We start from the raw sequence: 15,622 nt of genomic DNA on the forward strand, positions 1-15,622 counted from the left end.
TGCTGTAAGCCGAGACTGAAAATTTATGAAAAAATGTTAATAAACAATTAGAATGATGTAAGGACATTTTCGAAATTTGCTTAAGCCATTGTTGTTTTTCCTATTGCTCGATAAAAGTATGCTCAGCAGTTTACAAAATGGTTTTGTAACAAAATTTAAAAGCTTGGTTGTCATTTGTATTGAAAGTGCTCAATATCAGCAAGTGAAAATTCACCCTAGGCTTTTTAAAATTTATATTATAGGTTTTATTGTGAACAATTCATCCGTGCATCATCCATGACCTCATCAAAATGTCATAAGTAGGTGTTCTAGATAAACTTATTTTTGGTGATGTACTTAATGCATGATTTCTCCAATCATTTAGTCCTTGGCCTACATTTTTTTCTTTTTCAATATTCACAATACAAAAAAAAATCCTTATGAAGAAAATAAATTTCATTGGCACTTCAAAAACATTCTGGAGTCTCTTGGTAGATTGGTAGACATGCAGTACAATACGACTTGTTTTATTCTTGAACAATGTCTTTTTAAACTAATCAGTTGAGTGACTTTTTCAGTGACTCATTAATGATTCAAAAAAGCATTCACTTGCTGCCACCTACTGGCTTAATCATGTTACAGAACAAATTGTTTTCGTAAATCGATTCAAAAGATTCAGAATATCCCAATTCACTTTTAAAAACAATTTCATTCAGACAAAATAAGTCACAAAAATGACTTATTTTAGTATAGGGTGAGCTTTGGTTGAGTAAACACTTGTAATATGTGTGTGTGTGTGTGTGTGTGTGTGTGTGTGTGTGTGTGTGTGTGTGTGTGTGTAAATGTATGTTTCAGTTACAGAGGTTATGACTGCAGAAGTAACCTCTTCTACACTCAGACCGGTGAGATTGTGTATCATGTGGCGGCTGTGGGAGTGGTGTACAACAGACAGCAGAACACACAGCGCTTTTACCTGGGCCATGATGATGACATCCTCTGTCTGGCCATCCACCCCGTCAAAGACTATGTAGCCACAGGCCAGGTACAGTCAGCTGTACAAACATCTGTCTTTGTCTTCAACAGCATACAGAGCAGAGATATAGTACTTCAGTTCACCTTATGGTCAGGGCACAATAATTATCTTTGTTTGTTTCTTATACAGGTGGGCCGTGATTCTTCTATTCATATATGGGAAACAGAGTCTTTGAAGCCACTGTCTGTTCTTAAAGGATTCCACCAGTTTGGAGTGTGTGCACTTGACTTCTCAGGTATGCAATGTTGATTAGTACTTAGTTAATTAGAAGTGTTCATTAATACTATAGTGATAAAAGCCCATTCCTAGGGTCAAGTATCCTGATTATTAGTGGCAAATATACAGTGCCCTCCATTAATATTTGCACCCTTTGGTAAATATTAGCAAAGGTGACTGTGAAAATGAATCTGCATTGTTTATCTTTTTGATGTTTTATTTTAAAAATTCACAAAATTCTAACCTATCATTGAAGTAAAACAATGGAAATTGGGGGAAATCTTATTTTTAAATAAATGTTCTTCTCTAGATCATGTTGGCCACAGTTATTGGCACCAAATTATTGTAACTTCCTTTTGCCAAGATAACAGCTCTGAGTTTTCTCCTATAATGCCTGATGAGTTTGGAGAACACCTGACAAGAGTTTAGAGACCATTCCTTCATACAGAATCTCTCCAGATCCGTTAGATTCCCAGCTCAATGTTGGTGCTTCTTCTCTTTAGTTCACCCCACTTATTTTCTATAGGGTTCAGGTCAGGAAACAAGATGTCCAGGATCTCCAGCAGAAAAATAGTCCCACAACATTAAAGATCCAGCAGTATATTTTACTGTGTGCATGGTACTTTTTATCCCTATTTGCACCAAACCCATATGTTGGCTTTGCAGCCAAAAAGCATTTTTTTGTTTTAGCTGACCATAGTAGCCAGTCCTGTTTGAAGTTCCAGTCATGTCTGACAAATAAATATGCTGGAGTTTTTGGATGAGTGAAGAGGATTTTTCTCGAAACCCTCCCAAACAACACAGGGCTGTTTGTTATTTACCCTTAGACTCAACTAAGCTGTGATCCTTGGAGAGTCTTTGGCCACTCAAACTTTCCTCCTTACTGTGCATCAGGACAATATAGACACACGTCCTCGTCCAGGTAGATTGTAACTTTATCTTTAGTTGATTAGAATTTCTGAATTATGCCTTGATAGAGGAAATGGGGATTTTTTTCAATTCAACAATCCTGCTCTTCACATCAGAAATTTATATTTTTTTGTTTTTTTTTTCTCCTAGTGATGGATGATTAAGTGAATTTAGCTTTTGTGTTCCACATATTTATAATCCTATGGAACAGGAAGTCATGGCTGGACAATTTAATGCTCCAAGTCCCTCTGGTGTTCTACAAAAATGTAAATATACTTTAGAGACATTTTACTCTTTCATTTTAATGAAAGATCAAAATGATACACAATACAGAGTCATTTTCACAGCCTTCTGTGCTCATATTTACCAAAGGTGCTAATATTAGTGGAGGGCACTGTAACTATTACTGTTCGTCTTTGAGTTTATTAAAGATTAAAAAAGAAAGAACAGAGTTTGAAATAGATTTTTTTGTAACAAAGTCTTTACTCTCACTTTTTCATGTCAATGTAACATGTATATATATATATTGTCCATTTAAAACATCCTCGCTAAAAATAGGTATTAAGGATTTTCTTAAGAAAAATCCTACTGACTCCAAATGTTTGAATGATACTGTATATTCTTTATGAAGTGAAAATGGTGAAGTGGAGTGAAGAACTAAAGTATACTACAAAAAGAAGACCCTGGGTGATTACAGTGATCCATCAAATACTAAAATGAACAAATAGCTCTATTTTCTGACACATCTAAAATAGTATGACTCATGGTCTGAATCAAAGTATGAACAGAATAGTATTTCCAGTCTGGAAAAGAAATAGGTCAGCCACCTTTTCTTGGTGTGTGTCTGTGTGTTATGAAACAATGCAAGCTCTGAATGGAATCTTTTTAGAATCGTTTTTTGTTTTTGTTATTATTAGTTATATCAGTGAGGCATGAACTGTTTGACACTCAGAAGATGACATGTATCTATCTGAAATAGCTCTGAATAGGATTTGTAACAGTGGATTTTATATCAAACTTATCTGTGCAGGTTGTCCATATTCTGATCTCTATTATATTTTTGTATTTGGCAGACACTTTTATCCAAAGTGACTTACATTGCATTTCAGGTACATACATTTCCATTAGTTATTGCATTCCTTGGAAATCTAGGCAATGAAAAAACTGTGTGCAACTGTTTAAGCTACAAAAAACCTGTTAGTCATGTACATATTCTTGTCCAATCTGCAGATTATTCTTGCCAGAAACTGCCCATTTATGCAGGATTAGTCCATGTGGCTAAGATGTAAACCCACCAGTCACATTTAGTTATTTTATGTATTTATTTATTTTAAACTAGCAGTGCAGGTAATTCTAAAATTGCTGAAACATTCTCTGTCTGCAGTTTGTGTAAAACTAGACATATTTCCTGTTTAAAATCAAAGAGTCAGGTGTAAAAAAAGATCTTCTCTTCACAAAGCAAAACAGCAGAGCCTTGTAGTATCCATCAGTGTCACAGGCCTAAACATAAATGATTATTCTCATTAGATGCCATCCAACTAAAATTTCCACTGGAGCAATGCTGTCACATAGCATTACTTGAGACGTCTTGTTTCATTGTTAGCAGGGTGGAGATGGTATAAAGTCATTACATGATATACATGGCGTTATTTTGCTGATGTTGAGTGTAATCAGAGCCCTATGATGTCTGTCTCTGCAGCGGATGGGAAGAGGCTGGCTTCAGTGGGTCTGGATGACAATCATACCATCGTCCTTTGGGAATGGAGGAAAGGAGAGAAGCTCTCCACCATCCGGTGAGTGAATAAGACAGGCTTTGCTTCTTTAAAGTTGTAGTCCATGTTTGTTTGCTTGCAGCAATTTATGTGAGAGTGTAGTCCAAAAGCTGACACAGATATTAGCATGTGAAAGTCACAGTAATTATCTTGGATAAAAAAATATTGATGACTCACAAATTTCACTCCAATAAAATAGTGTCTAGAATGAATTCCCTCTTCCTATATTGCCTATATAATTAAATAGCAATAATTACAGTTGCAATCAAAATTATTCAACCCCCCAGAGACTGCAGAGGTTTCTTGAAACTGCATCTATAACAGATTACTTGCATATTAAAAGTGATAATGTCAATATATAATGTAATATATTTGAGTTCTTGAATTTTTTAATAACACAGCTATGTCATAATTATTCAACCCCTTTTCAACATTGCTGTTTTTAGTCACTTATTTGTATGGTGGGAAACAAAATTGTCTTAAAACATAATTCAGCCTTTAGAAACTCTATTAGAAAACAGAATTAGCTTGAGCTGTTACACATACATACAGTTAGCCCATGCATATGCTAAGGTTTTCAGAAGCTAATACGGCAAAGTCAAAAGAGCTCTCACAAAAGCTATAGAGAGAGAAGATTTCCAAGGCATTAAAGGTTCCTAGAGACACAGCTGGCAGCCTTATTCCTTTGTTTAAAATGCGTTGTACCAGAAAACCTTTGAAGGTGTTGAACAAAAAAGCATTATCATAAAATGTTTGATCAGAACAACTGAGGAAAAATGCAATGTACAGCCAAAGACTTGCAAGATGACCTGATGAAAGGAGTGTATAAGAAGAACACTAGACAAGTATGGCCTTCATGTTGAGACATCTTGCCAAATACCACTCTTGACCAAGAAGAACAAAAAGGCCGACGTGAACATGTTAAAATTAATTTAGATTTAGATAATAGAGATGTGGAGTTCTGCAAGAATGTTTTATAGAGTGATCTGACCAAACTGGAACTTTTTGGAGTGGTATGTCTGGTGCAAAAAAGGCAGAGCTTATGAGCTCTAAGATTTCACAACACCTTTTTAATTCTTTAAAATAACTTTTCCCAGATTTCCCAGATTTTTGTCATGTCTACGTAAATATATTGGCTTTAGTCCATTTTAGCAGATTAATGTTTCAACACTTCTTCATGACATTAGCCTGTTTGTCAGGCAATCTTTGTCTCATCATGATCATGAGTGAATCCCATGAGTGAATTGTGAATCCCACAGCTGTCCTTTTCTCTCCCTAAGGAGTGATTATCATGATACGGCTAGTTAATGTCCACTAAGGGATTGTTTTATCCTTCTATCACAACAACCTTTTTTTAAAATTAGATGTTAATTAAAGCTTATATTTAGTTATTTGGTGTATTCATTTAAATGGCAGTATTGGTGTTCAATCTCTATGCCCATACTAGACTTTTTGTGTGTTTTAGAACTGGCTTTTAAAATCCAACCCAGGAAAAAATAAATAAATTAAATAAATAATTAAAAAATTCCTTACATGTATAAAAACTGTTTGGAATTAATCACAAATTATTTTATTCTCTTGGCAGACATCAGTTTTATGTTTCTGGTGGAACAAATAAGATAAATTACAGTGTAAACTGAATAGAAAGTAATACTTTCCAGGTGATTTTAACAAATATATTTCACTAATATAAATGGGTCTTTATACATTAAATATAAAACCTTCTTAATATTTTAAAAAGTGCCTGCAAGTTCTGTCTTTAAAACCCTGATAAACCATGTTTTAAGCATTATTATTATTAACATATTAATAAGACCATTAAGTATTATACAGAAAAGCTCTGGCAAGCACCCACAGCATCTTAAGATTGCAATAATGACTTTGAATCAATGAACAGCTGTTGCTACTGTAAGAATTAAACTACAGCTTTTTACCATAGTAAAATACTGTAATGTACATCCTCTCCTGGAGAATTGCTGTAATTTAGCAAGGTTTCAAAGAATCTGAAGCATTTGTATTCCTCTGTCTGGATGCTCTTGAGTTCATAGGTAGTGCAGAGCTGTAGCCGACTCTTCCCTGGGGCTTTCTCTGGTAGAGAGGATGCTTGTGCGGGTGGAAGTAAATAGGGCCTGACAGTGCAGTCACTGCTCAGTGCTCTGCCTGCTCCACATTGGGCTTAATGCAAAACCGCAGACAGCCACTGTCCGTTGTGCTGCTAAATTCACCACCGGCAGTCAGACAGTGGGAACAGCACAGCAGACAGGTCAATTACTGCCCTATAGTGGTGTCCGCAAAAGAATCCCAAATACATTTAACAACATAAATGTCTCTCTTTTCATTTTAAGGGGAAGTAAGGACAAAATATTTGTCATTAAAATCAACCCATACATGCCAGACAAACTGATAACCGCTGGAGTGAAACACATGAAGTTTTGGCATAGAGCAGGTAAGTCTATGGCTATGTCCACTATAATCTGGATATGTTGGAAAATTGTGCTTTTGTTTCAAAATGCTCTCTGTCCACATCAACATTTCTAAGTGTTTTCCAAAAGTTGCTCATTTACACTGACATGTGAATCATTTGAACATTTAAATCACCTTGCTGCCCACGCGTAAAATGTCGTAAACACCTAATCTTTCTGACATTAACTACTGCCCTGAAATGCATAATATATCGTTTTAAAAGGGTCATCGGATGCAAAACTCACTTTGACATGTTGTTTGAACAGTAATGTATGTTGGCAGTTTGTGTACACAACCACATTACAATGATAAAAATCCACCCAGTGGTATTTTTTTTATCTTTAAAAGTAATATCCCCTTTTTAAAATCATCATTCTCAGCTTCTTGTCAGGCCCACGATAGTTGATTGACATGAGCGCCTTACCTTAGACCCGCCTTCACTGAGCTAAAACAGTCCGACTTTAATCGCCATTGTGTCGACTCAGGTGCAGGGGAAGACAAGAATGTCTCTGATTGAACGATTAATGTGTTCTGTCGTTGGATGTAATAATTAACATAGCGGTCGTCATTTACTGTTGACATCTGAGCCCCTGAAGACGCAGAGGATTAATGTTACTTTCGTTTTTCAAAGGAAAGCGCCAATTCCGTTCTACATATGTGTCTATGTTCGTGCGAATCATTCGTAATGCAGCTTCACCCACAGCAGAAGTGAGTATAAGGGTTTTTATGCATCTTTGCAAATGGCCTTTCTTAATAATGTGTTAGTTAGCAAGTTTCGGAGCTAAACGTGGCTAAATGTGGCTGAAGTAAACATTGCGGCTCGTCATCCTACGGCATAGAGGGGCAAGACGAGCAGAGCTCATTAGCATTTAAAGGAACATGCAACAGAATAGCTCGCTCTAAAAAGGGCTGATTTTGACCAGGTAAAAGAGTGGTTTTTTAGGCAACCCAGGCTCATTGAAAATAGATGCATTTACCTTAATTTCTGCAAAACTCAAAAACTGTACATACCAATCGTTCAGTTTTTAGTTAGAATGAACACAAGGGGCAGTAAAACTCCAACAACATTTATTCCTTTTCACACAGGTATGAAGTTTGATTTACAGGATCAGAGCTTTGATTAAGAAAGCCAAATATTCACACAATTCCCTGCACAATATTATGTTGTAACCTTTTTAAAAACTTTAACGCAAGACTGGAAAACTGAAACTTTTGAATGTCAGCATCACATATACGCTGGTTTAAGCTGGTCATGTGCTGGTCATGAGCTAGCTTAAGCTGATCATGTGCTGGTCCTAAGCTGGTCCTGAGCAGGAGCTAGTTGCTTAGGACCAACTAAGGACCAGCTTAAACAAGCTCATGACCAGCTAAGGACCAGTTTAAACTGCTGCTGTTGTGTAAATGAACAGCCAAAACTCATAAAAGGTTTTCTGTTTTTAGTTGAAAATGGTGTTGTGTAAATGCTCCCTTGATGTGGACAAAAGCTAAAAATATAGAGGAATAAAAATGCATTCAAATTTATCTGGATTCATGTGGACATCTTGTGAACATTTTGTGGAGCATGTGAATCTTTCCGCTGTCAGAGATAATATGACAAACCTTTGATGTTCTCAGGTGGTGGACTGATTGGGAAGAAGGGCAGCATGGGAAAAACTGAAACCATGATGTGTGCAGTATACGGCTGGACAGAAGAAATGGTGTTCTCAGGAACCTGCACTGGAGACATCTGCATCTGGAGAGATATGTTCCTGGTGAAAACCGTTAAAGCTCATGATGGGCCTGTTTTTAGCATGCACGCCCTGGAGAAGGTATCAGATTTAGCTATAAACAGAAAACAAGATGGAGTCACTATCTCTTTAAATATTTCAGACATGTGAAAATGTGAATAAATTGTTACTAAGGGTTTCGTGACTGGTGGCAAAGATGGAATAGTGGCTTTGTGGGACGACACGTTTGAGAGATGCCTCAAGACATATGCCATAAAACGAGCGGTGCTGGCCCCAGGCTCCAAAGGTAAGGAAATACAATTTATATACCACAGATAAGACACCTCATATCTATCTATCTTTTGTTTTGTTTTACACTGTTTTGCAATTTAAACAATGTTTAAATTATGGATATGCCCAAATAGTGAATCTATATTCGGAAAGGCACTGAAGGCCTCTAAAGGGACATAGTTAGCCGCTTGCTAGTGTTAGTCTATTACTGTGTAGTACATAAAATTTCACTTACCACATAAACAGAGTAGGGAGAGAGGACTGGTCAAAAATTCAGGTCAAATACCTCCATGCATTCTCTAAGAGCATTCGGTGTGTTTAATAAATAGAAAGCCAAGGTCATGGATGAGTGTTTATTTATAACATGTCCCTTCCTGCAGGTTTGCTTTTAGAGGACAACCCCTCCATACGTGCCATATCTTTGGGTCATGGACATATTCTTGTAGGAACAAAGAATGGAGAGATTCTGGAGGTGGACAAAAATGGGCCTATCACTCTTTTGGTTCAGGTAAGGCACAGATTCAGCTTTCAGATTATGCCATGAAACATGAACATTTTGCCACAAAAAAACATAATGAAATAAGATAAGGGCTGAATGAAGAATTTATGTATGGTTGGCCTCGTTAATTCATTAAATAGGGTTTTACAAGTCTTACCTTCAGGCAGCCTGTCATTACACATAAACTTTGCATCCCTGGATGTGAACCTACACGAATGCAGTAATTAGTTTAAGATGGATGTCTTTGCCATGACTTACACATTTAAAAAGGCCAATTTTTCAGTCACTTTAATCATGCATGTAAATATATCATGCGTGTAATTTAGTCATATGCACATAACTTGAATACAAGTGAATTGCAATTTAAGAAGGATGTGATGTTTTTGATTGCTTCATTCCGAATAGAACTATATTTTCATGTTATCCTGTCCAAATCTCATCACTGTGGAGTTGAGTGTTTGGCCATTGTTATGCGTTGCTAGAGTTTTGCTATTTAATTATTAGGGTGTTCTGGGTGGTTGCTAGGTTACGTGCTGGTCTAAAGACTAGTATGATTTTTGCCCAGATTTTTCACACTTTTACAATCAGGCAAGTTGATGCTAGCAGATGAATGTCATAGCCAGTCTGTATGGAGTCAAAGATTAGAGTTGACAAATTATATAGAAAATCACATAGTATACGATAGTCACTGACTCACTGATTTTTTAGCTTCAGACTATGAATTAATTCATTTGGAGGATATCAAACATGTGACGTGTCTTCTAGCAACAAGGCGCACATTTTTGCAAAAGTTCGTTGTGATAGGAACAAATTGAAACTCTGGTAGTGTGTGATCCTCAGTCGTTTATGATGACCAGCTTTTCTTCTGTAACTGTTTACAAAGTCAATGATGCCCATTGTTTGAAACTCTGTTCAGATTTTAAGTCATGTATTGTGGTTGTTATAGTTATGACTGAATAATGCACTCAATATGCACTTTTTAAAAGTGTACTTGCTTGATAAGAAACATAAGCCCTTTTCACACAGTAATACCAGTATATTGCCGTAAAATTTATTAAGTATGCTGTTCAAACAGGCAACAACGTTCTATCTTTTTTACCAGTAAAGTACCATTCACACATCCATTTCAAAATACCAGTAAATATCAACCAGAAATGAGGTCTTAATGGCTGCGCCTTCCTATGTTGTGTTTGTAAACATGGAGGGGTATATGTGGTCAGAGTTTTAGGGTGTGTTCACACTTGTCATGTTTGGTTCGATTAAAAAAAACGAACTCTGGGGCGATACAAGTGTGAACGCTGCCATCTGAACCCTGGTGCGCACCAAACAAGCGGATCGAGTCCGCTAAAAAGATGGGTCTCGGTCCGCTTCCAAACAACCTCTGGTGCGTTTCGAATAAAATATGAGTGCAACACGGACCAAATACTTCTTAACAAACCAAAAACAGGAAGTAATGACAAAATATGATGCTATGCGACATGATTTCACAAAAGGGAACAAGCGGTGTATCCAAAACAAAATGAGCAGAGGGCAAACGTGGAGCAACGAGGTAAAGTGACTTTTATGAGCTCTTTGTGAGTTTGCAGGTGGTGAAAATAAAATCATATGCATGCAACAATGAACATGCTTAGTCCAGCAGACGGCATTGCGTGTATTCGACTTAAAGCGGCAATCAGCAGACTGATCAGTGAATGGGTACTGAATTGATGTCATACACCTTAAGTCGAACGCACATTTTCCTTTTGTTTGGAGAGTTCGGTGAGTTCCGTCATGAAATATACATCATTCAACCCGACCAAGCAGGTTGTGAATGTATCACTATGCCTTTAGGTTAGGTATCTTTAGGTTTGCTGTCAAAATTGCCAGTGTGAACGCTAAGCGGACCAGGACCAATTGTATCATTTTTCTTTTTGGTCCAGACCAAATGAACCAAACAAACCTCTTCATTTTTGTGCCAAATGTTCACATTCATGCAGCACTTTCGTCAGCACATTCTGAAGTAGTCTGTGCTCATACCGGTAATATTTATTCTGCGTTCACACAGAGCATCATACTGGTAATATACTGGTAATGTTATAACTTACCTTACTTGTAAATTGCTGGAAGAAATTTACCGGTATTTTTAAAAAGGTCCTGTTCACACACAATCTCTTAATTTACCAGTAAAGACTTCATGTGTGAAAGGAGCTATTGTGTACTCTTTGAAGTACACTAATTTGCCTTTTGTTTTGTTTTTTATATATTTTGCATTCTTTTTTTAAAATATAATTTCAAAAACGTGCACATTATAGACTATTAAAGACATCTTTGTCTTTACTTGTACATGGGTAATGACAATAAAGTTGAATCTCATCTCATCTCATCTCATCTCATCATCTTTTTCACAAGTATAGGGTTACTGAATTAACAAACTTACTTAGTACTTAGTACTTAGCAAGGACCAGCATAAACCAGCGAAAACCAGCATCCCAGCAACAAAATATACAGTTGCAATCAAAATTATTCAACCCCCCAGAGCCTGCAGTACTTTACAAATAAAAGCTTGTCTGAAGTTTCAGGACTTTATAAAAATTGCATCTACAACAGTGTACTGGCATTTTAAAAGTGACAATGTCAATATATAATTTAATGTGTTTGAGTTCTAGGATTTTTTTTTTTTTTTTTTTATAACACAGCTGTCATAATTATTCAACCTCTATTCAACATTGCCGTTTAAGTCATTTATTTTTGTGGTAGGGAACATATTTCATTCAAGAGTATAAGATGAATATAAGACAAGCATGGCTTTCATGTTGGGGCATATTGGCGAATAGCATTCTTGATCAAGAAGAACAAAAAAGGTCAGCTTGAATATGCTAAAAATTATTTGGATAGACCTGTGGAGTTCTGGAAGAATGTTTTATGGAGCGATGTGACCAAACTAGAACTTTTTGGACGTATAGATCAGCAGTATGTCTGGTGCAAAAAAAGGGAAAACTAATGAGCAGAAGAACACTATCTCCATGGTCAAACATGGAGGTGGGCTGATCCAATTATGGGGTTGTTTTACTGTAGCATGAAGTGGAAAACATGACCGTATGAAGGAAACCATGGATTCTTTGAAGTATCAGGCCATTTTGCCTAGAATTGGATGATGATCAATGGACTTTCCTGCAGGACAATCATCCCAAAGTATACATCCAAATCTACTTATGCTTGGTTCAGGGATCAGTCACAGAATGTTCTTGTGTAGCCTGTTCAGTCTCCAGATTTAATTCTCATTGAAAATATTTGGTCGAATTTGAAGAAAGCAGTGGCAAAGTGAAAACCAAAGATTATCCGTGATCTAAAAGCTTGGAATGGTCCAATGGTCCAAGATTGCAGTAGAGAGGTGATCAACGTTTCTAAAAACTTTCAAACAGCGTTTATTGGTGGTTTTAAATAATAAAAGATTCTGCAACAAATTTTAATTTTGGGGGTTGAATAATTTTGAACATGAACGTTTAGAGCCAATTTGATTTTTTTTTTTCCATTATTTATCAATTTATGTTCTCAGAATTACTCAAATGTGTATTAAAATACTTTATCTAATAGTGTAATAATGCCTTTGTAGATTTGTTTTTAGAAAAACAAATTATCTGGAACAAAATGTCTTGCATGTCAAGGGGGATGAATAATTTCGATTGCAACTGTACCTAACCAGCATATGCTGGTTTTTTCAACAGGGTTTACACTTTTTGAAAGGTAGGATTGTTTAAAGATTAGTTCTGTGTTTTTCCTAATGAACTAAATAGTTGAAAATTAAGAGGCTTAACAGATTCATGCAGCTTTCCCTCAAATTAAGTTATCATGAATAAGTCATGTGCATACATTACAGCAATAAGCCCCAAGAAGCCATGGTTTACAGTGATTTTAGAACAGTGAAGGGGAGTTCATGTTTAGCAGAATAGTTACCAAGCAACACTCAAAAGCGGCAAGAAACAGATGTGTGGCGCAGTAATACTGGTGTTTATAGGTCACAGGTGTGTTATTTTACAATAACTTTGAAAAAGCCTTATTCGTCATTTGAAAAAGCCTTTCTGATATGTATGACAACACCTGCTTTTGGTTAATTACCCAATCATTTAAAAAAAAAACTTTCTATCCCCATTACAGTTCACATATTCAAATCGCTACACAGTAGCTAATTACAGTACATTTGATGCATACTGAGCTTTGCAGTGGAAAATAAAACTTTAGAACCTTTTTGAAGGTTGATTTTTTTTTGGATCTTTTGGTTTATCCTAGCAGTATAGTAAAATTATCAAGAATTCTTAATACTGTGTTCGGTTTTTGTTTGTTTGTTTGTTTAGTGATAGTTGTTCATGAGTCCCTTGTTTGTCCTGAACAGTAAAACTGCCTTCAGGTCCCACTAATCCTTTGGTTTTCCAGCATTTTCCAGCATGTGTACCATTGAACCATTTCCAACACTGACTGTATGATTTTGAAATCCATCTTTTCACACTGAGGACAACTGAGGGTCTCTATGCAACTATTACAGAAGGTCCAAACACTTGCTGATGCTTCAGGAGGAAACACGATGCATTAAGATTGAACTGATTTAACTTATTTTGTCTTCTGGGAAACATGTAAGTATCTTTTGTAGCCTTTGAAGGGAAGTGCTAAATGAAAAAATATATATTTAGGCAAAATGAGAAAAATGTACACATTCTGTTCAAAAGTGTTCACCCCTTACAGAAAAGGAATGTCACATGGGTTGTCACATGTGATCTCCAGGGTTTCACATGGGTTGTCACATGTGATTTTCACATGTGCAAGCACACGTTTTCACATGTGAAATAACACATGTGCAGAATCACATGTATATGTGGCCACATGTGACCACATGTGTTTTTGCACATGTGAAATTCATGTGTTTTTTTCTGTAAACACAGAATGCATGTTTTTTTTCCTTCTGGAGAATCAGTGAGCATCTGAACCATATGTAATAGTTGCATATGAGTCTCTCAGTTGTCCTCAGTGTAAAAGATGGATCTAAAAGTCATGCAGTCATTGTTCATTACCAAACTTTTGAATGGGGTAATTTTTAGAAATTCTACTATTATTTTCTCTTGTGGACTATATAATATTTTATGTGAAATATCTTAGTACTAAATAAACAATAACATGCACTTTGTATGATCCCTCTTATTTTGGTAAAATAATCAATATTTTGCAGATTCTGAAAGGGGGATGTAAACTTTTGATCTCAACTGTATGCTGTCTTTGTCCTACCTGTACTTGGATTTTTCTTTTCTACTTTTTGCTATCTTTCAAGCAGTAGTATTTCCTTCTAGAAATACAAATCTACCTTTTTAAAACTTTTTTTTTCTTACACAGCAGCACCCGTAAATGACCCTGAGAATGAATGAGTCAGTCAAGTGTCTGTCTCTCCACCTGCCCTCACCACTGAACCACTTTGTGTTCTGCACAACAGAGTTTTGCCATCATCACTGAAACTAAATTGCTCCCGTTCCACTTCAGAGACAAGCAACATGGTCCGAGGCTGTTGTTATGTAATAAATAGTGAACGGCAGTAACTGCAGACTGTGCAGAAAAAAACAAAAACAAAAAGACTTAGGCATGGCACTTAGACTGCCATGGTTTAGTTTTCAGCTGGACAGCGAATAGCTGGTTTTTGGGCACTTTTTGGCTTGTGTGGCTTGAGTTAATTATAGGTTGGCGCTTATTGATTTGTTTACCTACTAAATGTTACTGTATCAGTGCAAACCTATTGCATTGCATTAGATGAGTTGTCAAGTGATTATTAGGATGTAGATATAAACAAAACAAAACACTGTATTTAGCAAATGAATACACCTTAGTCATACATTTTTATAGTTCCTACTTGCTGCTTGAAAACATTTGAGCTTGTTTGAATTCTTATTTATTGCACCCTGAGATGCTTTTCCGGAAAACTTTTTATGGACCCCTTGGTTGCATCAGTTTATTGGATAATAAACTGAAGGGAAATTCTCTAAAAATTAATTGTGCCCGCAGACAGTACTGTATATTTGCATGTAGATTATTTTAGTATCTGATTCACCCAAACAAATGCAAATCAGGTATAGCCGCAAAGGAAAATGTGGAGGATAACGGCAGACTGCCATGATTTGGCATGCTTTACTTGGACTGTACAGCATCACTTCACCACTTTGCTTCAGACTCCTGAATCAGCTCTTTAACACCATGTGTCTGGATATATGCCCAGTTATAATGGTCTTCTCAATCATTTGATGAATTACTGCCATCGTGCTCAGAAAAATGCAGATGTGCTCTTTTAAATAAAATTTCTCAGGCGGTAAAAGAGTGATGTAATTTGCTAACTTAATATTCTGTCATGAGCATAAGAAAATAGATGTTTTGTTTTGAAAATAATGACAGTTATATTGATGTGTTAGTGTATATTAAATAACAGTGTGTGTTGTTGTATGTGGGGTGTATTTAGGGTCACATGGAGGGCGAGGTATGGGGTCTTGCCACTCATCCACATCTGCCAATGTGTGCCACTGTGAGCGACGATAAGACCCTGCGCATATGGGATCTCTCCCCCAGCCACTGCATGCTCGCTGTACGCAAACTCAAGAAAGGTAAGCAGGTGTCTACTCATTACTCAGATTAGAATTTGCAGCTGTTTCATGTGTACACAAGAGGCCTTAATAAAATATTAAGGCAAATGTGTCCTTGTTGCAGTGTAATTATGCAAGTACTGAGCAATATTTATTAACAACATTTA

The 15,622-nt window shown here is 36.4% G+C and overlaps 1 protein-coding gene across 1 annotated transcript in view; it reads left to right on the forward strand.

Annotated features, from left to right (window-relative positions):
* The window catches only part of eml5 (EMAP like 5), a 106,375-nt gene that overhangs the window by 54,162 nt on the left and 36,591 nt on the right, over positions 1-15,622 (forward strand). The window contains exons 14-21 of the mRNA XM_073826798.1: positions 835-1,021; positions 1,142-1,247; positions 3,837-3,930; positions 6,255-6,355; positions 7,987-8,180; positions 8,274-8,385; positions 8,750-8,877; positions 15,335-15,476. Of these exons, the coding sequence (XP_073682899.1) occupies positions 835-1,021; positions 1,142-1,247; positions 3,837-3,930; positions 6,255-6,355; positions 7,987-8,180; positions 8,274-8,385; positions 8,750-8,877; positions 15,335-15,476 (1,064 nt within the window). The remainder of the gene's footprint in view (positions 1-834; positions 1,022-1,141; positions 1,248-3,836; positions 3,931-6,254; positions 6,356-7,986; positions 8,181-8,273; positions 8,386-8,749; positions 8,878-15,334; positions 15,477-15,622) is intronic.

Source organism: Garra rufa, chromosome 21 (genome assembly GCF_049309525.1).
Source record: "Garra rufa chromosome 21, GarRuf1.0, whole genome shotgun sequence".
Classification (NCBI taxonomy): domain Eukaryota; kingdom Metazoa; phylum Chordata; class Actinopteri; order Cypriniformes; family Cyprinidae; genus Garra; species Garra rufa.